At 46.4% G+C, this 25984-nt stretch overlaps 2 protein-coding genes and 1 long non-coding RNA gene across 10 annotated transcripts in view; 2 read left to right on the forward strand and 1 right to left on the reverse strand.

The window, feature by feature from the left end:
- Positions 1 to 4316: 4316 nt before the first annotated feature.
- Positions 4317 to 7915, reverse strand: RAN (RAN, member RAS oncogene family). 2 transcript variants are annotated; one of them, XM_032471241.1, is made up of 7 exons: positions 7802 to 7915; positions 7155 to 7200; positions 6623 to 6707; positions 6418 to 6543; positions 5080 to 5267; positions 4807 to 4977; positions 4317 to 4722 (listed from the first exon to the last, which is right to left on the reverse strand). In XM_032471241.1, exons 2-7 carry the CDS (start codon positions 7188 to 7190, stop codon positions 4678 to 4680), a joined length of 651 nt encoding a protein of 216 aa, XP_032327132.1. In that variant the 5' UTR covers positions 7191 to 7200; positions 7802 to 7915; the 3' UTR covers positions 4317 to 4677. The 2 variants fall into 2 exon arrangements, with proteins under 2 accessions (XP_032327132.1, XP_032327133.1); XM_032471242.1 differs by lacking the exon at positions 7802 to 7915 and adding an exon at positions 7631 to 7707.
- Positions 7916 to 8024: 109 nt separating this feature from the next.
- On the forward strand, positions 8025 to 16024 carry LOC106728959. 6 transcript variants are annotated; one of them, XR_001365232.2, is made up of 5 exons: positions 8025 to 8976; positions 9678 to 9727; positions 9834 to 10031; positions 14437 to 14603; positions 14938 to 16024. It is a non-coding gene; the product is annotated as an uncharacterized LOC106728959 (long non-coding RNA). The 6 variants fall into 6 exon arrangements; XR_004316509.1 differs by having other exon boundaries at positions 9678 to 10031; XR_004316510.1 differs by lacking the exon at positions 9678 to 9727 and having other exon boundaries at positions 9791 to 10031.
- A 3415-nt stretch (positions 16025 to 19439) lies between these two features.
- Positions 19440 to 25984, forward strand: part of STX2 (syntaxin 2) — a 31964-nt gene continuing 25419 nt past the window's right edge. Inside the window, exon 1 of one of the 2 annotated variants that reach the window (XM_032471250.1) lies at positions 19440 to 19651. In XM_032471250.1, coding sequence (XP_032327141.1) covers positions 19622 to 19651 — 30 coding nt within the window. In that variant the 5' untranslated portion in view covers positions 19440 to 19621. The remainder of the gene's footprint in view (positions 19652 to 25984) is intronic. The other variant, XM_032471251.1, reaches the window with a different exon arrangement.

Consider the following 25984-nt stretch of genomic DNA (forward strand, 5'->3'; position numbering starts at 1 on the left):
AGATGACGCTGGAAAGGATACATGACAAAAGGTTGACAAGTTATCTCTAAATAGTACACGGAAAATGTGGTTACTGGGTATGTTTTAGCTGTTCAAACCCTTAATTTGTTTTCCTAGCTGTAAAATCAAACCCCTGAATTTTTAACAAAGTATTTAACAACTTTCCCCTTTGAGGGGAAATGGTCAGCTATCTGAGGGAACAAAAAGCAATGCTACTCAATCAAAGACTGCCCACCAGTCCACTCGGCCAGGCTGGCCTCAGCGCTGTCTAGAATAAAGTGTCCTCACAGTTTGGCTTCTCATCTTTCATGCCCAGGGGATCACAGCAGAGCCACCTCACCTAACAGATAGTTTTGTCCATCAACTAACTGGCCTTGAATTCATGTGTGCAGTAACTTCAGATAGGCTCAGGTCTCACCTCTACTACTTGGAGAAGCTCCTTAATTTTTTCACCCCTTCGTCTTAAGAAGCAAACTTATTTACAATGGCCAAGATACGGAATCAACCTTAGTGTCCATGGACAGATGAGTGGCTAAGGAAAACATCTATACACAACAGACTATTAATCTGCCTTAAAAAAAAGGAAATCCTGTCATTTACAACGTGAATGAAACTCAGGGACAATCTGTGCAGTGAAATAAAGCAGAGACAGAAAGACACTTAGTGTGTGACAGTAGTTGTATGTGCAATCTAAAAAAGCTGAACTCACAGGAGCAGAGTAGGAAGGCGGTTGCCAGGGGCTGGGAGCAGGAGACACAGGAGCAGGGAACAGGATGGCAGTCACAGGGCACAAAGCTCCAGCCATGCAGAATGAATGAGCTCTGGAGAGCTAACGTACAGCATGGCGACCAGGGTTAATAATACTGTACTATGTGCTTGAAATGTGCTCAGAGTAACTGTAAATGTTCTTCAACTATACACAAAAAACAACTGTGAGGTGATGATCTGAATACCTTGACTGTGGTAACCACTTCAAAAGGTATGTCAAAACACCACATTGTACACCGTAAATATGTATAATTTGTGTCAATTATACCTCAATGATGTTGGCGGAAGAAAAATGAGTTCAGTGGTTAAAAAAAAAAGATGGTGCCTGGCATTCATGGCGGGTGTGTATTCAGTTTAGGTCTTGCCAAGCTGCTTGTTCAGGTTTTGCTGTAACCATGGTGCCATCCTACCTTTTCTGAAACATTGCGGCATCAAACGGACTGGAGTGGGGCAAGTCTAGATTGTCACCGGCCCCTGGACACCCACTCCTGATGCCAAATTTCTAAAATGCCACTCTGACCCATCAACGGCTCCCCATTGTGTTCCCCAGCGTCGAAGCTGTAAATGGACTTTGAAACCCCTGCCCATGGGCCTCCATCCACCTGGCGCCCGGCTCTCCAGCCACATTCTCTGCCCAGGGTTTTGTTCCCTTGGCCTCAAGTCCTTTCTTCCTCAAACACCTTCAGATCACCGCTGTCTTTCCCTGGGCTCTCAGGCAGACTCAATTCCTGTCAGGCTTTCAGGCCTCTGTCTCAGCATCTCAGCCTCACGGCAGTTCTGCAGAGACTGGACCGCCCACCTGAGATGAACGCTTCGCTGCCATTATTACAACCCTGAGCACAGAGATCAGAACTTAGGGAACAAACCGTACACATTATTAAAAGATTACTTCTCTGGGATGGCTTTTACTTTACTTATAGGCAGGGAACTGAAAACCCATTAAATTCAAGGTTTCTCTTCCACTTTCTATGGTTAAACCTAAGGCATCACAGACCCATTATCCAACAGCACTCTCTTAATTTAGTGAATCACATCTGGCAACATTCCCTATTGCCCACAATCCTTCCCTACTCCTGTAAAAAAAAAAAAAAAACAATCTGGAATGAATGGATAGAAGGTAGGCAAGCTACAAACCCCAGAAAGTACTTCACACTAACCAGACTGTAATGGCGTTAAATTCCCCTGCCCGTTCCCCACCCATCCTACCCCCATCTCCAACCTCTAAAATTCCTTTCCTTCTTACGGTTCCGGGAGATTGAATAAACACTAGGGGCCTGAGAGGCCAGTGAGGGAAGACCATCACAAACACAAACTTGCATTCTGATCACAGCTGTGGGGCGGTTCAGGCATATGACCACAGCAGTAAACTTGACCCAGTTTAAAACTCAACGCATGAGATTTAAAGGACCTTAGCACTCAACTAGACTTCCTCCAGCAGAGGGAAAGGTGCAGTATGCAAAACTATTAAGTCCAAGACAGGGCCCATCCTTAAAAGGCCTCGCAGGCAGCCAGAGCAGGTCAGAGCTGCCTCCCCAGATGGCTCCAAGCCCCTAATGGGAGGGTCCAAGGGGTTAGGAACACCTTCCAGCCCCAACAGGGCTTCAGGTCTGCAGGTTAACATGCGTGGGGTTTAGCTGTCAACGCCCTTGCTAGCAGTGCTTATCTGGTGCGATCTTAAAACCAGTGCCAGGTCACTCTGTCAGGCTGGATCCCCACAGCCCCACCGCGGCTGAAGGCATCTTGCAAACACAGGTCTCTGCCCCAGATGCACAACTAAAGTCAAACCAATTCTAACCCACTTGCTCAAGTTTCTTAAGGTGGTTTTTACAAAAGAAACCAGAAATTCACACTACTTGAGAATCAGGTGCACGTGACCAGCCAATAAATTGGCCACCTCTGCAAGTTCACTGCCTTTCTGGAAATCTCCGCCCTTCCCTGGACGTTGATACCCACAGGACCCAAAGCCCTCTCTGAAGGCCTTCTTCAAAGCGGGCCACAGCACACCATGAAACTGCATTTAGAAACTACGCCGATTCCTACCAATCCGGTACCAGTGAGCCATTACTAGTTTGCAGTAATGTGAAGCTTTCAAGGCTTCCCCCACAGGGATTTCACAGTGAGGGGAAAATGTCCCCAGTCTGTATGAACTAGATAGAAATGTGCGCGCCACCCCCCCCACCCCCGATAATTGAACACTAGATTCAGAAGATCCAAGCAAAGTAGAAGCAATATATTTTGCAGCATTTTTTCCTTCCAACCAATGACTTGTCAATTCTCCCACCTGTTAAACATGTAAGTGAAGCAGCCTCCAAAATTTTTTACACGTAAGACTCAGTATCTGTCATACTCACACTCTACATTAAGGTTACAAACACATGTCCCTCGTATTAAATATCTGAATGAAAAGTTTCATCCTGATCGTGTGAACAAACTTTGCATCTGTTAAAATCTGGTTCTGAGCTACACATAACATATAGTAATTCAACTCTAAGTGAATCCATTGATATATTTAGTACGTTAACAAATTAAAATGTACCCAATTTTACCCATATTTCATTTTTCCATGTATTTCAAAATGGGCCTTCCCTACCTTCTTCTCAGGTAGGAAAGTAATTTAAGGTTAATTGGACACCTAAAGAACTTTGGTCAACTACTTAAATGAGAAAAAATAGCTCTAATTTTTAATATTTCTAATGGCTACAGTGTGGTGTCAGTCGGACCAAATTCAGGCAAGACAGCCTCGATTCATGCTGACACGTGGAAACCAGAGATAACGATTAATCTAACAAAAGGGCAAGTTTGGCAGCTTCATGTTACCGAGAAGCCATTCTAAGCGCTACTTCTCTGTGGCAGCATTGTGACTGTGCCCTCCACCGCCCACAAACATCCTTTGAGGGGTGCAAGATCATCAGCTGTGGTGCATCCAATTGACTCCATCTTTGACATCTTTAAAGCTTGGAATACTTGAAACAGCAGGTGAACACCAACATCTTCCTAGAATACCAACTTTACATTAAACATGTAACATTAAACAAAAAACAAATGCACAAAAGTTTATATTCATTTTTAACAATGAGACATCCCTCAAGTCCCTGCCACCATTTGTACGGTTTCATCAGACTCAAAAAAGTTTTGCTAGAATATGGATTACTTCTGCAATAAAAGCAACTGTAATTCTCAAGATACCTATTTGAAATGTCTAAAACATGTACCACTTTTATTCTGACAGGTCACATAAATTTCAAACAAGCTCTTCCCTAGGTGACACTATTGAAGCCAAAAGGCAGGTAGCGTAGGTATTATTTTAGCCCAACTGCATTGACAATATTTACACCTCTTTTAACAACTTACCAAATACAACACTGCTGACCTGTCATTTCGTTTGGATGTAGTGACTCAAAAGTACAGAATATTTTAAGACATGAGAATTTCACCTACTAGATTTCAAATTAAGTGATAAAAGCAAAGGCAATTCAAATAGTAACATGGCACAATTTTCTGTTAGTGGTTTTAAAACACTCATTTAAACAAGGGATGAGTTCACTTGGTTAGATATTTGAAATACAACTTTATTCTGATTCTAAACGAAAAGGAATGGGAATGACAGTAACAAACGAGATTTCACCACTGAATATTGTGATGTGACTGTAGCAGTCTTATATTTGAAACTCAGGGAGGAAACAACTGCGTTCCAAAAACAGCTAAATATGCAGGTCCAAAAAAATGAAGGTTGTTTTTTTTAACTGCCACATTCACTCCGAAGCCCATTCATCTCCTTCAGCATCCCAAAGATTAAGCACATGTTCTGCTTAGCTATATAATAAAGTGGCAAACACGCTGCACCACTGACATCACAGGACAGTTGCCTATAAAACTAGACTTCTGACGCTGGGCTCCAGCTTCACTTTCTCACAGGTCGTCATCTTCATCCGGGAGAGCAGTTGTCTGCGCAACCTGGAGAGAGAGAGGAAACAGGTGTAACACTCCGGATGGAACCACGAAGACGCAAACAGCACCACTGAAACACAGACAGCCTACCTCTAGATCGTGCTCATACTGCGCGGCCAGGGCTGGGTCCATGACCACCTCCGGTGGGGCCAGAGCAGGCATGGCGACGAACTCCAAGTTCGGGTCTCCGATCAGTTTTCTAGCAAGCCAGAGGAAGGGCTTTTCAAAGTTGTAGTTACTTTTGGCAGAAATGTCATAGTACTGTTCAAAAGAAAAGTAAAATATATTTATCAACCACTATAAATAAGCCCGTGTCACAGTTTTATCTAAGGGTCGTAATTCAGTAAGTTTTAAGAAACATACCTGAAGATTCTTCTTTCGGTGAAAGACAATTGATTTTGCCTTAACTTTTCTGTCCTTAATATCCACTTTGTTGCCACACAACACAATGGGGATGTTTTCACACACTCGCACCAGGTCTCTATGCCAGTTCGGCACATTCTTGTAAGTAACTCTCGATGTTACATCAAACATTATAATGGCACACTGAGCTAAAAGAAACGTTCAGTCATTAATCCACACCTAGGTATTTACTCCATGGATGAAGATGCTAAGAATCAGGGACTCAGATTCATAATCTCAGGCCTAACTCTAGTCAGCTGTATGTCTCTACCAATTTTAAAAATCTTAAGTCATTTGAATGTCACTTAAAATTTCATTTTACTTTACACGACAGCATGAAGGACCGGCTTACCCTATGAAATCCCTGTAATACGTCACCATAAATTCTGCCTCACCCCCAAAAAAAGTATCTAAAATAAATGAATGATAAATCAGCATTCCAGAGAACTTACCTCACATAAACATATTCTGAGGGTCTAGTAAACTACTCTTTAAAAGATTCTTAAATGCCTGAATATGCTAAGATATACTGTCCCTTTTTGAAAGACTTAGTAAAGTTTATATATGTTGACCTCTACGAAGAGTCACGATAAAGCTAGTAAGCCACTGAGTACGTACAGTAAGTTACAGAGATTCTTAGCTGAACACTTTGGAACTGGGGAGGAGGGTGGAATCCTTGCAATTGTATGTGCTCAAAGAAAGCAGAAGACATGGAGAGATACCCAACAATTTTCATCAAGAGCAAGATTCCAGATAAGAACATTCTTATCTTTTTGTTAAATGTAACAGTAAGCATCTATTTTGTGTGCACATTTTAAAATCAAGCACCTTGAAAAAATATTCTACAAAACCCAGCACAATTAAAAAGAAATGAGCTTGTCTTCCACAACATTTATAAGATAGAAAACTTGGCTCCTCTGGTCCAGTACTTGGTCTAAACTGTTCACTACCTTTTTAATGGAGTGCGTAGGAAATAATTATTAATAACTACCAAAATACTCCCAAACTTAAGTTCTCAGTGAAGCTGCAGCAACAGCTTGTCTATCGCTTGGTTTTTATGAACCTCAACAGAGTCTTTTTCAAAAGAGTGCCCATCATGACACAAGCAATCAAATGGCACAAGACAACCTTTACAAAATCTTCTCCCCCTCAAACGACCTCCCTGGAGGCAGCATATCCTTTGAATCCAAGTGACTTACACAATCCCCAGCTTAGTCACTGTCAGGCCAAGTGTTTACTGAAACAGACCTGATCACTTTAAAGCAACCGTGGAGACGAAGCTACAAATCAGCCACCTACCTTGGATATAATAGCCGTCTCTCAGTCCACCAAATTTCTCCTGACCAGCTGTGTCCCACACGTTGAACTTAATAGGCCCTCTGTTGGTATGGAACACAAGGGGATGGACCTCAACACCCAAGGTAGCTGGAACACAATCATTTCAAGTTAGTCGATGAACGCTTCCACGTCACACACAGCTTCACAACTGGCCTTCCCCACATACCTACATACTTCTTCTCAAATTCACCAGTCAGGTGGCGTTTCACGAAGGTAGTTTTCCCAGTACCACCATCTCCCACCAGTACAAGCTGTCGGAAAACAAGTTTTTGAAATAAACACCAAAACAATTAACATTTCAGAACCTCAACTATATAGCTCTTCAGATTTTTCCGGATACCTCCTCCATTTGTATAACAGAACTTTAAAATACCCCTGAAGTTCACTTTTAAAACAAAGGATCTTAAATGAAGTGACCCTGTCCCACCTAACGAATGACTTCTGTCAATGAAACTTTCTGGGCCCGGCGTCCAGGTCCGCAGGGTGGGGCTCGCACCCCCATCTCCTTATCGGCGGACAGGAGGGACTGCCGCAGCACGAGCACGCTGGCTGACGAAGCAGGCCACCGGCTCACGGCCGCGGTCATAAAACAGCCCCTGCTCGTCGCGGCGTCGGGACCAGAGTCCCCCCCCCCCCCCGTCCCTCCAGATCCCCTCGTGTTCCCCGAACAAGACCCCCAACTCACAAGGATTACGTACTTTGAACTGAACTTGAGGTTCTCCTTGGGCAGCCATCGTGATGTTACTGCGAGGGGAGGAGAAAGACATGAGGCCCGCGGCGCGGCCGCGCGGCCCGCATGGCCCGACCCGCCCCACGTGCCCGGGCCCACAAAGGCCTGCATCCCGGAGCCCGGCCGCCGCACCTCCCCCGACACACACACACACACGCGCGGGCGGGGGCCGCGAGGGCGCGCAGATGGCTATGGCGGCCGGCGGGCTGCGCCCCGGCCCGGCTCCCCCGGCCGCCGGGGCCTGGCGCGCGCCCGCTCGGACTGAAGGCCGGGGTGGAGGGGACCCCGCTCGGCGCGGAAAGCGCCTGGTCACGGCGCCGCGGCCGAGCCCGGCCGCCCCTCGGCCCTCCGCCCGGCCGCCCCGGCCCACCGCCCCGCCGCCGCGGCCTCGTCCGCCCCTCGGCCCCTCCGCCGCCGGCCTCCCCGCCGCCCCGCCCGGCCCACCGCGGCTTGGGTCCCGGCGCCGGTGCGCGGCCTCCGCGGTCGGGGAGGAAGGAGAGCTCTCCGCCCGGAGCCCTGGGCTCCGCGAAGCCGACTCCTCACGGCCACGGCCGCCGGGACGCCCCGGCCGCCGCCCCCGCCCCGGCCCCGCGGCCCCCGCCCCGGCCCTTCTACCTTCCAGAAGCGTCTCCGCGCCCGTCGGACTGAGGGCTGGAAAGATGGCGGAAGCGCAATTCAAATGCCCGGAGACGCAGCCGACGCCGGCGCGCGCCGAGGGAGGGCGGGGCAACGATGCCGCGCCGCTCCCACGTTGCCCGGCGCGCGCGCGCACGCACACCGCCCGGCCCCGGCGGCCGCACCCGTCGGCCTGGCGCGAAGGGAGAGGCTCGGGGCGCGCTGGGCGCGGGAGGCTGGGCGGTCACGCGCACGCACGCCGGCCCGCGGAGCCACGTGCGCCAGCCCAGAGGGCGGGTTCCCGCGCGCGCATGCGCCGACGGCGACGCGGCGCGCCCTGCTGCCGCCGCGGGAACAGGATGGGGAGGAGAGGGCCGCGGTCCCCTTAGGCGGGAAAGTCGCGGGGTGGCCCACACAAAGCCCCTGCCTGCCGCCAAACACGGCCCAGCGGGCCCCGGCGAGCGCCACGTCGCGGGGCAGCCGCCCCACCCGCTGCCCCTTCCCGCGCCCCGGTCTCGGTCAGGACTGCCGGGGAGTAAGGGAAGCGAAGACCACGCTTTCCCGCCCTGAGAAGCCGCCACCTTTGTCTCAGGGCATCGGCTCGGTCAGCAGCCTCGGTGGCCCTGACCTGCAAACAGATGATGAAATGTGTTTCCAACCTTGGCAGCTCTGCTCACCGAGTGGTAAACAGGGATGCAATCATTGAGTATTTAGGGTCCGGACTGGATAAGCCTGTCAAGGGTCCAGACAGAGCTGTGCACTCAGAGCTCACGTTCTCCTTGGGGTGCCGCCTCTCAGCGTCACCCAGGGTAGGAGACGAGTACATCTCACGCCCAGGTATTGGCTATTATTACCATTTTTAAAAGTTGGCCGAATGGAGTCCTACAACCTCATATCCTAAATCTCAGGCCGGTCTTTGGCATTTGTGTGGATAGCCGCAGATTCCTAACCTACTCTGTTGGTCTCTGCGCCCCAAGCGAGCATCCAGGGCTGGCAGCAGGAGCAGTCAACTAATGGCCCCATCCATCCAGTCAAGTTCCTCAGAAAAGGTTCTACCAAGGGGACTCTTCCCAGAACAAGGAGAACCCAAATGACCAAGGAGTCAGCCACGTAGCCCGGAGCACACTTGCAAGCAAGTCCGTTGGGAACCCAAGTGACACAAATTGGACACACAGGTGAGAACAGGCCTGCTGGGAGCTCAAGTCCAAGTGCCCCACAGGACCCACAGGGAACACCAAGCAGATCTCTCTATCGCTGGTGGGAGGGCACACTGGTTTGGCCTCTTGGGAAAGTAGAAACTAATAAAACACCCGTATGTGTCCATGGCTCATGACCCTGCATTTCCATTTCTGGAGAGATGCCCTAGAGTTAAACTCACACATGTGCCCAAGGAGACAGTATCACAAGCTCGCTGCAACTTTATTTAAAATAGCAAACGTTTAAACTCAACATACATGTCCATGAGGAGGGAAGTGAATAAATAGAATGTGATATCTATGCTGTGGATTTGCTGTACAGCATTTAAAAAGAGTGGAGATCCTCTACATCCACAGAGTTAGATGGATCTCGAAAGGATAATGTTGAGAAAAGCAAGTTCAAGGAAGATGTGTTTATTTTATATAGTCTACATTATATATAATTTTATAGAGGCTATACGTCTGGTGTAACACCGTTTACATACTTTTTTTTTACAAACACATAAAACCATATGAAGTCTTGAATATACGTGTGTAAGTTTTAAAAAATTGACTGCAAGGATATAGACTGAACTCTGATGGCTGTTTCTCTAAGAAGCAGTAAAATGGAGTGTGATGGATCTGCAAGAGAGGGAAAGATTTTTAACTTTATCTGCAATGTTCTATTTTTTTTCTAAAAGGTCATTGAAGCAAATATGACAGCCTATTAACCACGGTGTAATTCTGGGTGGTAAGAACATCAGCATCTGTACATTTTATCATTAAAAAATTTTCTTTCCTTCGGGCAAAACAGCCAAGGGGAAGCATGTCAAACTAATAATTGGTCTTGGACTCAGCCTTGCAGACAGAGCTCCTGGGTGATTGGTTTGCTGTGAACGTCGGTAACTGGCCTAATCCCAGAACCTCTAAAGATCATCATCTCAAGGAACACAGTGAAAAGTGGGAAAATATACTCAAGCTGGCAGAGAGAATGCTTTTCCCCAATGAAACTGCCCAGGCTCTTCCAGTGGTCACCGGCTTTGCAGTTTACAGAGGTACTTACTCATCTCTGCCATTCAGTGTGGTTTGCAAACACATACTTAACCTGTAGTTTAAAAAATTGCTGCCAAATACCCAAAGAAATATGTGCAGAGTTACACACACAAAAAAGTTGCAAAAATAGCACAAGGAATTTCAGCTCCAGTACCTGTGATTTCCCCAAATGAGAACATTGCTAACTTCATCATTCATGTTTATCACCCTAGCCTTCTGTCTCTCAGTATGTACACCACACATGCACGATTTTCCTATTATCATATTTATATATGTATGGTTTTTTTCTACTGTGATGTTTGAGAGTGAATAGCAAACAGGACACCCCTCTATGTGAGTTGCTTAAACCAAGGAGCTTCTGTTACATAACCACCGCACACTTAACCAAAATCGGGACATTGACATTGTTACGATTCTGTTTTCTGGTCGACAGAACTTAATTGGCAGTTGTCTCCCTCCTGCCCTCCTCTGGTGCAGGGTCCTCCAGGATTACATGTTACGTTGACCTGGCCGGTCTCTCTGGTCTCTTTTAATCCAGGACAGTACCTTTCTCTTTGTCTTTCACACATTGGCACTTTTGCGGAGTGTTTGTAGACCAGTTACTCTGTGGACTCTCCCCTCCTCTCCCCATTTCGGTGTGTCTGATGTTTCCTCAGGATTAGATTCAGGAGTGCAGTTTGGGTTGGGACAGCACAGAAGTGATGCTGTGTCCTGCTCAGTACAGCTTATCAGGAGGCACAGAGCGATCTTCTGAAAACCTATCAGACCATCCTTCTCCCCTCTTAAACCCTGCAATGGTTTCCTATCTGTCACAGTCAGAAGCATGAAATCCATGGCCAGCCAGGTCCTACACAAGACATCTGGTGCCTCCCTCTCTTCCTCATCTCGTGCCTCTCTCCCTGTAACTGCTGTAGCCACAAAACCTTTCTGAATCATTCCTCAGCCAAGTTCGTTCCTGCCCCTGGGCCTTTGCACTTACCAGTCCCACTGCCGAAAATGCTCTTCCTCTGCATCTTTGGTTGACTGGCTCCTTCTCACCCTTCAGGTCATCACCTCCTCAGGGAGGCCCACCCTGACCAACCTTTCACCACATCTGCCGTTCCCCATCTCAGCACTGCTCTGTTTTCTCCAGAGCACTTACCACTAACTGAAATTACCTTGCTTAATTATTCACATGCTTGCTTTTTTATCTTTCTCTCTCTTACTAGGATAAACTAGGTACCTTGTTTGTCAGGATATTCAAGGTATCTCACATGGTGCCTGGCACCTGGTGGGAGCTCAGTAAATATTTGTTGAATTATCGAGTGAATTGCTCTGAATCCCATCTGAATACAGAAAGAGTAATCAGAAACAGCAGCATTATCGTCTACTAAAAATAATAGTGATGTAAATATACAAGCTTGTGGGAATTTAAATAATGCTGTTTCATATCAGAGACTAACCTTTAAGTGAATAAGTTAAACATTTACCAAATATAGGGCCACACTTTTATCCTATGTGTGCAGTTTCCATCAACCCTGTTGACTCTGCAAAGCAATAAGGAAGCTATTCTTAAAGATTTCCTTGTCTAATTCATTCATCAGTCCAGCTGATGAACGTCAGAATCTTCTCACATGAAATGCTTTCTGTATCTGACACTCGGTTTTCAACCTATGGAGCAGATCAGTGCACAGGTTACATGCTGCTTCTTCGCATCTGCACAGAAATTGTCTTCCTTAAAATCAAAACGGAGAGAATTGCATATATTCATGCCATAGAGCCATCTGACCTGTTTCATCTAAAGATCAGAATAGTGCAGAGAGTACACTTTGATGGCTTGTGAAGAAATCCAACCTTCAGAGGTGCTTTTTGTCCTATCTTGGGGTAGGTAGTAACGTGCTTTATATCTGAACTAGTTGCCAACGTTTTTAAATGTGATGATTTTAAAATAAGCCCACAGACACAACATTGTAGACTGACTATACTTCAATTAAAAAAAAAAACAGTAAAGTAAACCACCCACCGGAAAAATAAAATAAAATACTCCCCCTTCAAAAGGCTGAGCCTAGGGGAGAAGGAAATAGCTCAGTGGTAGAGTGCGTGCTTAGCATTCACGAAGTCCTGGGTTCAAGCCCCAGTACCTCTATTAAAAACAAAATTTTTTTAAAATAAAATAAAAAGGTTGAGCCTGATTTGCCTCTGCTTGAGTGTGGGCGGGGCTGCGTGACTCACTCTGACAAGTGGAGTGTGTCTCCATGGACAGTGTGACTCTGAGGCTAAGTCCTAAGCTGTGGCTTCCTTGCTCCCTGGGGTCACTCACTCTGTAGGAAGCAGGTCACTCTGTTGGGTCACATGCACAGCCCTAGGGAAAGATTCATCTCACGAGGAGCTGAGGCTCCCGGCAAAGAGCCCAGAGAACTTGCCGGCCACGCAAGGGAGCCATCATGGAAATGGAACTTCCAGCCCCAATCAGGCCGACATCTTACCTGCAATTTCTGGAGACCTGAGTTACAACCACCCAGTTAAACTACTCTTGAATTCCTGGAAAATGTGTGAGAAGATACTGTTTATTGTTGCTTCAACCCATAAACTTCTGGAGTAATTTACTATGCAGGGACAGATAACTAATATAAAAAATAAGGCTATTTCACATAAAGAACCAGGTAGCTGGTTTCTTTTGAAAATCAAGATTGGAAAGCATTGGACCTGATTTTTTTTTAATTGACGTATAGTTGATTTACAGTGTTGTGTTAGTTTCTGGTATACAGTACAGTGATTTACATATATATATATTCTTTTTCATATTCTTTTCCATTATAGGTCATTACAAGCTATTGAATATAGTCCCCTGTGCTCTACAGTAGGGCCTTGTTGTTTATCTATTCTGTATACAGTAGTTTCTATCTGCTAATCCCCAATGCCTAATTTATTCCCTCTCCCACCCCACCTTTCCCCTTTGATAATCATAAGTTTGTATTTTGCGTCTGTGAGTATCTTTCTGTTTTTGTACATAAGTTCATTTGTGTCCTTTTTTTTACATCCCACATATGAGTGACATATATTTTATCTTTGTCTGACTTCACTCAGCATGATCATCTCTAGGTCCATCTATGTTGCTGTAAATGGCATTATTTCATTCTTTTTTATGGATGAGTAGTATTCTCTTGTGTATATATATATATATATATATATATATATATATATATATATATGTACACACCACAACTTCTTTCCTGTCTTGGCTATTATAAATGGTGCTGCTATGAACATTGGGGTGCATGTACCTTTTCGAATTAGAGTTCCCTCCGGATATATGCCCAGGAGTGGGATTGCTGGATCATATAGTAAGTCTGCTTTTAGTTTTTTAAGGAATCTCCATACTGTTTTCCACAATACCTACACCAACTTACATGCCCACCAGCAGCGTAGGAGGTCTCCCTTTTCTCCACAGCCTCTCCAGCACTTATCGTCTGTGGACTTTTGAACGATGGCCATTCTGACTGGTGTGAGGTGCGACCTCACTGTAGTTTCGATCTGCATCTCTCTGATATTGGCAGTATTGAGCATTTTTTCCATATGCCTGTTGGCCATTTGTATGTCCTCCTTGGAGAAACGCTTATTTAGGTCTTCTGCCGTGTTTGAATTGGGCTGTTTGTTTTTTGTTACTAAGTTGTATGAGCTTGTGGTATGTTCTGAACACCTACTTTTAACAGACTGACTCTTGACAACACATGTTAATCGTCCCTGCAGCAGAGCTGTGCTATTGAGAAGGTAATTACAGGGTGTACTAATCTCCTCGTCTTGTAAGATGAGGACCCACCCTAGACCTCGCCTTGCGACACCTGCGAAAACCCCATTCCCTAGTAAGGTCACAGACACAGGTACAGGGGTTAGGCCTTTGGCATATCTTTCTGGGAAACAAAATTCCACCCATAACACAGGGTTTATGAAATACTGGATTCGTAGCATGCTTCGGTAGGATGGAGCGGAACTGGGGTCAGACTTAAGGCCATGATGACTGTTTTCTCCTTTTGAAGCTGACAGCACCCGTTAGGATGGCCTGGGTGTAGAACCCTGCTGGGATGGAGGCCCGGGGAAGTGACAAGTGTCTTCCTGCATAGCCTGTCTGTCTTACATCATAGTCCCTACGCTCGTCAATCCCCAGTCGATCAGGTCTTCCACTACCAATAGTCATTTGTGTTTACGCTTTTTTCCTGAAACAATAGGGCAGTTAATATCCTTAAACATTATCTGTTTGCTTCTGGGGGCTATTATTGTTTTAGAACTTTAGGTTCCTCAGGAGGAATTGCTAGGTCAAAGGGATGTGCAGTTTATATTTTCCCTAGAAGCTGGGAAAACAGTGTTGAGCTGTAGCTTCAGTTTGCTTTGCCTGATTATCAGGGATATGTGATTCTTTTTTACCCCCAGGTGCCATTTCAGCCTCGTAGCTTAAAAAGTGGTTTCCTAGGAGTGATCTGATCATTGCATTTCAAGTATTTTCTTCTCTTGGACAACATGGTGAATGGAAGATGTTGCCTGCCACATCAGTAAACAAAGGATGTTGCAGCCATCAAGCCACCACAGCTGACCCGACGGTGAGCCCTAAGGGAACTCAGGGTGAGAAAAGGACAGGCTACTGACCCCAGGTAGCTAAGGTGCAGATCCAAGGAGTGATTTCAGTAAGTCCAGACTTTGAATCTTGCCGCATATAGGAAAGTGCTGAATTCATTAACTTGAGATAGCTGGGGGTTTTAATTAGCCATAATCTTTTGATGTACTGACTCCCTAGTCTTTGTTGCAAAAATCTGTATATATCCTGGCCCCTCCCTTACCTCTTGGGAGCAAGTCCTTCAGAACCATCTGAGGGTCTGCCTCCCAGGCTTGAAGTCCTCAGAGAGACTGCTCAACAAAACAATTCTCAACTTCCAGGTTGTACATTTTCCAGTCGACAATATCAAGGGAAGAACAAAAGTCATGACCTGTGAAGTCAGTCACCCTGTTTCCTTTCCATTCACATAAGCAGATACATGAAATCCTTCTCTGAAAGATAAGCCAGGTGGATGCGTAGTAGGAAGGACGGTGACCCCAGGGATGTGCGTGCTTCACTTCCGGGAACCCGTGACTGTGTTCTCTTCCACGGCAGATGTGGTCAATGGTATGGACCTTGAGTTGGCGCGACCACCCAGGTGGACCTAGTCTGCTCGTGAGCCCTACAGAGTGGAGAACCGACTGTGGTCAGAGTAAAAGCTGTGACAGCGAAGGGCCAGAGCAATGCTGCACTGGTGGCTTTGAAGATGGAGGAAGGGACCATGAGCTGAGGAAAGCGGGCAAGTCCAGCAGCTGGGAAAGAGAAGGAAACAAGGTCTCCCCTAGAGCCTCCAGGAAAGGCTGATTTTAGCCCAGGGAGACATCTGGCCCCTAGGACTACAAAATAATAAATTTGTATTGTTTTAAGCCACCAAACTGTGGTAACTTTTCAGGCAGGGCCGCAATAGGAGACTCATGCAGAGTGTGACATCCTCCAGCTATTTCCAGATAAGTAGTCAGCCCCATCTTCGGAAGGGCAGCCTGTTTCTAAACTTGACATAATGAAAAATTAAACAAGGCTATTGCATTTCCAAATACCTTAAAGATTCATCCTCATTTAAATTTACTTTCTGTACCCCAGTCAGGAGAAGAAAAAGTGAATTCTAATCCAATCTTTTTAAACAATTTTATTTATTTATTTTTAAAATTAATTTTAACCCATTTTTCAACTCGTAATCAACAATCCTATGGTCGATTGACAATCATTTTTGGGGGATATGACTTTGAATGGAGTTTTAAAAATGTCCCTTAGCATTACCTTAAGTCAAATAAAAATAAATTAATTTAGAATCACAGAATTTAAAAATAGGCAGGAGCCTTGCGAGGTTCAAATTCAAACTCTGCTGCTGGCCAGACATTCACTAACCTGTAATTTGCCATAACTCACCCACCACGGTCTATTTTGGAATGAATAAATGTATTAAGCAAATTTTGCAGCATGGCTTTTTCAACAAATATTTACTAAACACCTCATATGTGCTGGGCCCCATCCCAGGTGTTGGAGATAAATAGTGTGCAGAGTGGGCAAAAATCTCTGCCCTCCATGGAGTGGACAGTCCAGAAAAGAAACATAAACAATAAACAAGACACAAAATAAGTATGTATGTGACATAGCTGGTCAGAGGGTTGTAGATGTTGAGGGCGAAGGAACAAGGTAAGAGGGTAGATCAGGACAGGCCCCACAGAAGAGGTGTCAGGGAGCCAAAGTCTTAAAGGACTGTTCGGCCAAGAACAGCCAGTGCAAAGGCCCTGAGGTGGAACACGGCTGTCTGGGGGTGCATGGAGGGAACAGTGGAGGGAAACCAGGCTCTGGAGGTATTAGAGGATGGTCAGCTGGGGCCGGACCTTGTGGGCCACTATACAGACTTTGGTTTCTACTCCAAGTGAGTAAATAATTCACACACATAGGTTATAAACTGTCCCATACATCTGCACACCGTGTTACCAATATGCTGTAACCTCCAGAGTGTTGGCTTAAACTTCAGCAAACTGAAGTCCTCATTTTACACACCTAAGATTTGTTAAGATTTGATGCTTTCATCAGTTTTTAAAATAAGAGCAAATTTTGCAGTATGCAGTTTTAGGCAGTTAATTTTATGTTCATGATTCCTTCTCCCAAGTGTACTTTTCCTGAGTATTTTTTTTTTTTTTGCTCTTTTTGCTGTTACTAGCCAGATATAGCTTTTCAGTCTGTTTTTATAATTTGTATCAAGTTTTATCATGTGTGGTTTAGATTTCTTTATTGCATGTTAATTATTTCTAACTGTGATATGCATAAATTGATTAATCATATATCATTTGTATTTATTGTTTACAATTAAGAGGGCAAATGATTAGGGTGAATCAGTCTCTGGAGGCATAGTGGGGTTGAAATGGAAAAGTCACACACAGCCTTTAAACCTGAGAGCCAGCTTATCTCTTTATGGGCAAGAAAACTGGCTTAGAGAGATTAGTCTTTTTGTCCTGTTAACCTAAAACAATAAAATAGTTATTTCACCAGCAAAATGAGTTTATTCTGGAACAGCAAAGAATTGCATTTTGGGACATGCAACTATGGCAAATCACATGCAAGTCTGGTAAAACAAAAGAGAGAAAACTCTCTTATAGAGGAGAAGGGGAAATTAGGAGGGTTGTTATGGACAAACAGTCCATTGGAGGAAACTGGCAGTTTGAAATACAGTGGCTTTTCATTGGCTGAGTTGCAACAGTCTCTCATTGGCTGAGCTGTTGCCGGGCAAGGAGAAAACCTTCCTTCCTTCTCCTGTGGTAGTAGTGTCCCTTCCTGCAGGTACCGTCCCTTCCTGCAGGTACCTCCCAGTTGGGATCAGTATTGATGCTGAGTGACAGCTTCTCCTCTAGCCTCCCTGCTCCATTTCAGTGAGGGTCCCCTTTACTCATTTTCACAGTCCAAAGTTCCACGGAGAGTGAACAGCAGAACTGGGATCAAACCCTGGTCTGGACTTCCATTCTTTTATTTTACAAATATGTGTTGAGTGCCTACAATGTGCCAGAAATTTTGTAGGGATTGGAGACAACAGTGAACAAAGACCTTTATTTCCTGGGACTTTGCATTTTAGAAGTAACCTACCTCGTGGTCTGTAGCTGTAATGTGTCCATTTTCATTCTCATAGCAATGTACTAGGGCTTCTTCATTCTATGTGAACAAACTGAAGAAATCCACTGGCTCATAAAGATCCTAGAGTGTACTGGTTTCAGGTACTTTGACTGACACAGGAGCTCAAATGCTGTGTCCAGGACCAAGTGTTTTTTCCTACTCCCTCTCAATTTTACTTCCTTTATATTAACTCCATTCTCAGAAAAGCTCTGTACAGTTGCCCACCCTTCCTCTGCTGACACTTCATTTTAATTGCTTGGTCAAAATGGAGAATTTTTATCCAACCCATATCCATCAAATTACTGATTTTGATTTAAATTGTGAAAAACATATCAAAGTCATAAATTAAGAAGAGACAAGCTTGCCTCTACTCCACCCAAGTCTATGCCTCGGTCTCCTAAGCTGTCTGGTCTCTGCTTCCCCTTCTCCCCTCCCGTGGTCCAAGAACCAAATCACACCCAGAACGAAATCCAAAACTCCCTGCTTGTTCTGTCTAGACTGTTCTCAAGTATAGTTCTTATGGCTGCCTTCTTCACCTCAGGTCATGGCTTAAAAGTCACCTCTTCGAGGTGGTAGTAAAAAATTTAACTTTATCCCAAAAGAAGTCTGTCCTTTGCTCTCTATTCCTGGAATGTAGCATTTGTTTGCCTGGGGGCCTTGGGCTAGCCAGATAGTGATGATGTGCTTAGAATCGGGAGTTTTGGGTTACATGGGTACCAGTTAACCTGGAGACTTAGATCAACCAAGAGGGCAATCCATCAATCAATCACGCTTATGCAATGGAGCATCAATAAAAACTCAGCATTTGGTGGCCTGGGTGAGCTTTCCTGGTTGGCAGCTTCGTGTGTATTGACACACATCAATGCCTTGAAAGCAATGCGTCCTCACTGCCCAAGGAGAAGATGACAGAAGCCACACACTGGGTACAGCCAGGACACCCCCCATGCACGTCTGCCCTTCGCTGACTTTAATCTGTCTCCTGCCCCTGTGACAAACCTAACTGTGAGCATTGCAGTTTTTAGTAAAGTTTGTGTCCCTCTAGCGAATTATTGAACTTAAGGCTGGTTTGGGGGACCTCCCGAACTTGTGGCTGCTGTCAGGAGTGAGAGTGCTCTTGGGGACTGTTCCTGCTCCCTTTGTTGTTAGCCTAACCTCTGGCACCTTCCACGATCACTTATCTGCTGTAGACAACCCTCTCTCAAGTCTCCCGTTTGTCCGCGCCCCTGTTTTCTTTTGTCTGCTTCTGTGTTGCCCGTTTCTCACACTTGAACTGCATCCCAAGGCCTGAGTCTGTGCATATTACCAACTCACGCCATTTTGAGTTATATTATTTAACTTCAAGTTATGTTGCTTAAGTATTACGTGTCTTCCTTTCTCTCTTGCGCTGTACTCCCACAGAAAGCTGCTGCGAATCCTTAAAGAGAAAGCCTGTGTTCAGGGTATGTCCATGCAAAGCTGCACCCAGATCATTTCCATGGGCTTGCTAAATCTGTCACCAAATTTTTCACTAAATTTTAAAATAAAATGAGTGCGAAAGCATGGAAACAGATCAAGAAGGGCAAAAGGCACACCTAACTGACCTGGCTGAGAGACCGCCAGAATGCGATTGGGCCGGGCCCCGCCTTTGCCTCAACAGGCCCCGCCCCCTCCCCGGCGGGCCCCGCCCTCCCCGGCGGGCCCCGCCCCTCGGGCCGCGGCATTCCCACAGGAAGGCTCCAGCTGTCTGCGTGGGCCTGGGCGCGGCGCGGGCCGGGCATGCGCAGAGCTCGCGGGCGCGGTTGCCGTGGCAGCGCCGGCGGAGGGGAGGGCGACCGGCGGGCTGAGGCAGCGGTGCGGCCCCCGGGAGCCTGCGGGCGGCCAGAGGCGGCGGTGCAGGCCTGAGCGGCGGGGCGCGGCGCCCGGCCCGCGGGGATGCGGGACCGGCTGCCGGACCTGACGGCGGTGAGCGACTGGCAGACGGGCGGCGGGCGAATAGCGGTTCGGGCCGGGAGCGCTGAGGGCGCCGGCCGGGGGGGCTGAGGGGCTCGGGGGTGGGCGGGGGCTGGGGGTGCGGGGTCCGGGGGTGCAGGGGCGTGGGGCTAGGGGAGCCGGGGTGGGCGGGAAGAGGAGGCGCCGGCCGGGGAGAGCCGGCCCGGCGGGGCTGAGGGGCTCGGGGGTGGGCGGGGGCTGGGGGTGCGGGGGCTCGGGGCCGCGGCCGGGCTGGGGCTGGGGGAGCCGGGGTGGGCGGGAAGAGGAGGCGCCGGCCGGGGAGAGCCGGCCCGGCGGGGCTGAGGGGCTCGGGGGTGGGCAGGGGCCGGGGGCGGGGGGCGCCGGCGGGGCGAGGCTGAGGGGCTCGGGGATGGGCGGGGGGCGGTGAGCCAGGGGCGCGGGGGTGGGCGGGAAGGCAAGGCGCCGGCCCGGTCCGGCGGCCTAGCGGGCGGGACGGCGCGGGACGGGGTCCAGCAGCCCCGGCGCAGGGCTTCCCCGCCCCAGCATCCCGCGCCGGGCGCTGCCCCTCCGAGTCCTGGACGCTCCGACAGCAGAGAGGCAGGAGCAGCGATGCCCTCGGCTCTGCACCGGGGGAGCTGGGCTTTGAGAGGGCGTCGCAGGCCAGTGGCCGGGCTGCGCCTTGAACCCCCGTGCCTGAGCGAGGCTCTGCCGCGTCTCCAGGTTGATCTCGTCCCTGAAGTCCCGCCCAGTTTGAGTCTTTGCACCGCACTTACCGTGAACAGAAATTTCCCGTTTAATTGCGGTCGGCCCCTCCCCAGTGGGTGTCCGCTCCTGGAGAGCAGGGACTTGCCCGCTTGCGCCGTGTCTTATCCCTGGGGGCTACGGCAGGATCCCGCACGCAGCAGGAGCTCCGTAGATGAGTGCGGAGTGAATGCCCGCGAGGCCGCTCAGCCCGGGCTGGATGCTCTGAGTGAGGAGATAGTCGGGTAGGAGCCAGAGCCCAGCCTTTTGTTTCCGCTGTAAATAGTTTGCTTTGTGTTTGTTTACTCGACCTTAACCTCTAAATACACCAGCTAGTGGAGTACGTAGGTACTTAGGGAGTAACTACAGCAAATACCAGTCACTTTAGTAAGAGAAAAGTACTTTGTTCTTTCGGATTTGGAACAGAGTTCGATGCATTCCGCGTGTGTTAAGGATGACAGTGCTGTGAAAGATGGTGACAGTGAAATTAGTGGGTGTTTATAGAACGTGGAAGGATTGAGACATTTTAGGTCAACAGAATTAGCTATAACTTTTTCTTTAAAAAGACAAGTACTAATAATGCTGAATGTTTACATTTTGTTTCCCGGTACACAGAACCTCAGGCGACCCACTGCCTTAAAGCATCCATTGAATATAATGAATTAACTTCTAGAATGAATGTAGTTCTGTCCCGTGCTCAGTAAGCAGAGAGAATAGCCCCTCAGATTATTATCCATGTTCTGTGGCCCTGATGAAGAGTCTTGGTTTAGAAAGGCAATGAATATTCTTCCTTAGAATCATGGAAATTAGCTTTACCCTCATTCCCTGAAAGTTTCTTCATAGTGATTTTTCTTCCTTTCCCGTTTTTATTAATGATAAGACACTTTTTATTTTTTTATTGAAATGTAGTTTTAATTTACAATGGTAGTTGCAGGTGTACAGCAAAGTGATTCAGCTATACATATACATACATACATACTCTTTTCAGATTCTTTTCCATTATTATAAGAAATTGAATATAGTTCCCTGTGCTATACTGTAGATCCTTGTTGTTTATCTATGTTATATGTAATAGTGTGTATCTGCTAATCCCAAACTCCTAATTTATCCCTCCCCACCCTTTCCCCTTTGGTAGCCATAGTTTGTTTCCTATGTCCATGAGTCTATTTTTGATTTGTAAATACAATTTTTATCTTTCTTTTTAGGTTCCACATATAAGTGATATCATATGGTGTTTGTCTTTCTCTGTCTGACTTCATTCACCGAGTATGATAATCTCTAGGTCCTAATGGTCAGATACTTTGATCTCTGCACTTCGGAGGTGCACATCATGTCAAACAGCAAATTCCTGTTGTGTTGTCTCACTCAGTGGGATACCTTTCCTTGTTACTGTTAGGAACTCAAGTATTTGTTAAATGAAGAAATGATGAATGTATCTGCGTGTGAGAGGATAACCAAATTTATGTGATAGAGGGAAATAGTAAACAAGATCTGTCAGTGGAATATATAAGCAGCTTTTCTTGGCTTGATTAGCGAAAAATAAATGCGGTGTTATGGTTCCCCCGGGGAAAGGGGATGGGAAGGGATAAATCAGGAGTTAGAGATTTTTCAGGTAGTAACAACTACATATAAAATAAACAACAAATTTCTACTGTAGAGCACAGGGAACTGTATTCAATATCTTATAGTAACCTATAATGACAAAGAATATGAAAAGGAATATATGTATGTACATGTATGACTGAAACATGATGCCGTCCACCAGAAATTGACACTACATGGTAAACTGACTATACTTCAATTAAAAAAACAGAAAACAAAACAAAAAATAAGACAGTTATTTGTCACTCTTTAGGTATATGTGTATTTCAGCTCTTACCACAGCAGTATTGATAAGAACACGTAAACTTCTTTTGGTCTAGAATTTGAGAGCGAGAAGTCACCTTCTCGAGTCCAGTTCCATCTTGCTGTAGAGGACACCGTGGAGCCAATTATTGGAAGTTTCTGCATCTGGAGTTCTCTGATCTTGGGCACATAATTTTTAAACTTCTCAAAACTTCAGTTTTTCTTGTGTATAAAATGGAAATAACATCTTATCTACTCACAGAAGAAGCTGTGAAACAAAATTGTCTCCTGTGTGTGACACTCTAGGAGAAGGCAGGGGAGAGAAAATGCTGTATAATTACAAGTGCTGTTAGTATTTACTAGTTTTCTGAATGTTTTTAGGAACTTACAGAAAGCAGCCTTCTCTTTGGCATAAAATATTAAGTTAAAATTGAATTCGACACACTTAAGCTTAATAACTTGTAATATTTAACAGCTCATCTGAAAATTATCAGATATAAAAGTTTAAAATTCTTTTTTCAGGAAGTGTGCCCTTTCCAAGTAGTTCTTGGGGTAGTTAAATGTCCGTTCACAATCATGTTTCTAAATAGCTGATTTTTTTTCCTGGGTGAAGTTTAATATTTAATTTTGTTAGTTAAAATGCTTATGATGTCCACATAGACAAAATATTTGTGATGCCTTCTGAAAGTTTCCCTTACTAGCTGTTAGTGATTGCTACTGAGAAAAGAATTAGCACTGGAAACTACTTGGAAAGGACTTAAAAGTTAGGATGTCCAGGACAATCTGTCAGATACAGATTCAGCTGCTTCTGACCAATGATTCTGCTTTAGAGCAACCAATTCATTTGGGTGCAGAAAATTTAGGTGACTAGCCTAAAATTTCTTAAACTCTAAATCCAGAAACATGTTTCTGATTTTTGAAAAAATGAAAGGACTCCCCCCCCCCAAATTCAACAGACACTTGGTTGTCAGTTCTCCCCGAGGCAGTGTGCTGGGGGCAGAGGATGCAGAGATGAACCAGCCGAGTCCTGTGAGTGAGCACAGCCCAGCAAAGGAAGAGCAAAGAGAGACGAGGAAACATGTTTAGTAAGCAAGTAAATCAAAATGGACTCACCATCCTGCAAGATAATGACCCCCTATACTTCAATTACCTTTTTAAAAAAAAGTTCGTGAATGCAACTGGCTACATTGATTATAGTCAAAAAGTAAAACTGCAAGTATCAGCTGTGGGAATTTGCAGGGTAATAAACATAGTAGGTATGTGGAATTCATGAGTGGACCTATGAGAAAATTACTGTTTTTAATACCTGGATTCAAGGTGGTGAATTCCAAGTATAATTTTTTAAAGGGCGGGAAAAGCTGCCCAGATATTTTAAAAGTTATTGTTTGGCAGGTCAGATTTCACCTGTGGTGCGGAATGTTATGTTGGAAGGATTCAGATTCCAAATTAGAAAGTAAAAGCTTTTTTTCTAAACACTTCACTGAAATGTAAAATACTAAGAATTTCATATACGTTCGTAATTTAACTTCTGAATATATGTATAATTTTGTGTATGTTTATCGTTTAGAATTTCATAGTTTGTGAAATTCTGCCAACCTTTAGTATGTCATCAGACAGTTCCCACAGTTAGAATCTATAGTTTCCCTATTAAGTATGATAAGTAGCTGTTTGCATACAAAATAAAATAGCAAAAGCAAAGCATCTGCATTTCTGCAGGTGAATTACTTGCTTTTACTGAAAGTCATTCGTTTTGCATTTACAGAGACCTAAGAGATAGCCAGTGCTTGGAGAGGTTTCCTCCTTTCCGCCCTCCCTGCCTGCAGGGTGCCCGCTCCAGTCTTTGCTGTGCCCAGCGTGCCCTCCCTCTGCATCTGCTGCTCCCGGTCTCTCCCCCTACTTCTCTGCTGGCCCCACACCTCCTTCTCAGTTCAGTTATCGCACCAGGAAGTCTTCCGGCCCTCCTTCCCTCTCGTGCGTGTCCCCATAGATGGCTGTTTTCCTGTCTCTGCTCCTTCTGGGTGCACGTGAGGTCCTGTTTTCTTCCTGTGCCCCTTCCACCCCCCAGACTCTTCACCCTTTCCCAGGCAGATGGTGCTGTCAGGGTTGCTCTGAAGCCTCAGTGTTCCGCACGGAGCACCTGCTAGGTGTGTGTTGAGTCGGTGAAAACACCTGTGGTCGGGAAAATGCAGATGACGATGAAATCGTTGTCTTCAGGGCTCCTTTGGTTGCATGGGACAGAAACCTCTTAGCTAGAAAAGGGGACTGATGAAAGGGTGGATTGGTGCCTCGGACCTCGTGCAGGGATGGAGCCAGAGTGTCGTCCTTGAGCCTCATCTGCTGTGCACTGCTGCTGGGCACCGTGTGCGTCTCTGTGTCTCTGTTTCCCAGTTGCTCTGCTCGCTGCCTGCCCTGCCTCCTGTCTCTGCTCTTCATCTGTTCATTCAGCTGACCCCACTGAATGGCTGCTGTGTGCCCGGCACTGCTTCAGGCGTGAGATGGGACAAAACACTGAAGCGCTTGCTCCCGTGAACCGTGTGGTGGGGAGTGGACAAGAAACAGCTGAGTAACGAGTAATCAAGTGCCTCTCATGATAACTTCTGGGAGGGAAATGGAACACGGGGAGTGGGTGTGGGCTGCTTGGGGCTGGGCTGTGACTGGGGTCTCTGATGGGGAGCTCTGATCGGGGGAGGGCTCTGGGCGGGGGGAGAGCTGAAGGAGGAAAAGGGGGCGCCAGGCACGGGTCTGGGAGGTGTGCGCTGGCACGAGACACCGCCGGCCCTAGGCTCCGCTGTGGGGACGGGTTGGTGTGAAGGACAGAAGGGCAATGCGCGATTGTCAGTGGTGCGCAGAGGTGAGAAGTCTTTCAACGAGTCTTTGAGAGAAAGAGCGGTCAAATCGCAGAAGCATTTGTGCAGTGCAGTGTTATTTATTCGAAGTGTAAGTGTCTGTGAGACAGTATTCACGTAATATTAATTATGGAGACAAATACGTAGTAAAAATACAAAACAAGAAAAAGTGTGATAATCTACCATCAAGCATAAAACTGATTATATAAAAATAAGGGAAATGTTACATTTGGTGCCATAATTACAAACTGGCCAACAGTTAGCTTTTACCTGTTTTTAATTACAAATATTCTTTTCTTTTATAACTCAAGCGATTTAATTTTGAATAAAAAAGAATGTGTTCTATCAGCAGAGCTGCTACGACCGCTGTGCCTGTTTCACAGTAATGATCTCCCCACGGTTACCACGTGTAACGCCCCAGGGCGTGTGTATGTGGGCAACAACGTGGAGAAAAATCCAGCGTTTTATCCAACTTTGGATCCTCCTAATTTGTGACAGTTCAGCTTCTGAATTAGCTAAACAGCAAGCGTTCCAGGGACAAAGTTTTCTTCTCTGTTCAACAGTCTAAACGTGGAAGTGACTTGCCGTCTCTTCCTCGCAATGGTTTTCACGTAGAGAGATGGCATTTTTAATGTAATGCTCCTCTAAGGAGAAGTCTTCAAATTGACCAGAAACGGAGTGCTGATGTTTGAATATTTATCTTGCACTTTGACACTTTGGAAACCCAGTGTGTCATACAGGAGTGTTCCCGCTGCCTTTAGTACACGCTGTGCCACCATCGTTCTGTTACTGCAGGCGCCTGTCGCGGGCGGCCAGCGGCTATGGCCCGGGCCGCGCATCCCAGCTGCAGAGGCTGCACGTGGCCCCCCCCAGAACTGAGGCGGGCAGCAGTGCAGCTCGGATGAGACGGCCT

This window comes from Camelus ferus, chromosome 32 (genome assembly GCF_009834535.1).
Source record: "Camelus ferus isolate YT-003-E chromosome 32, BCGSAC_Cfer_1.0, whole genome shotgun sequence".
Classification (NCBI taxonomy): Eukaryota; Metazoa; Chordata; class Mammalia; order Artiodactyla; family Camelidae; genus Camelus; species Camelus ferus.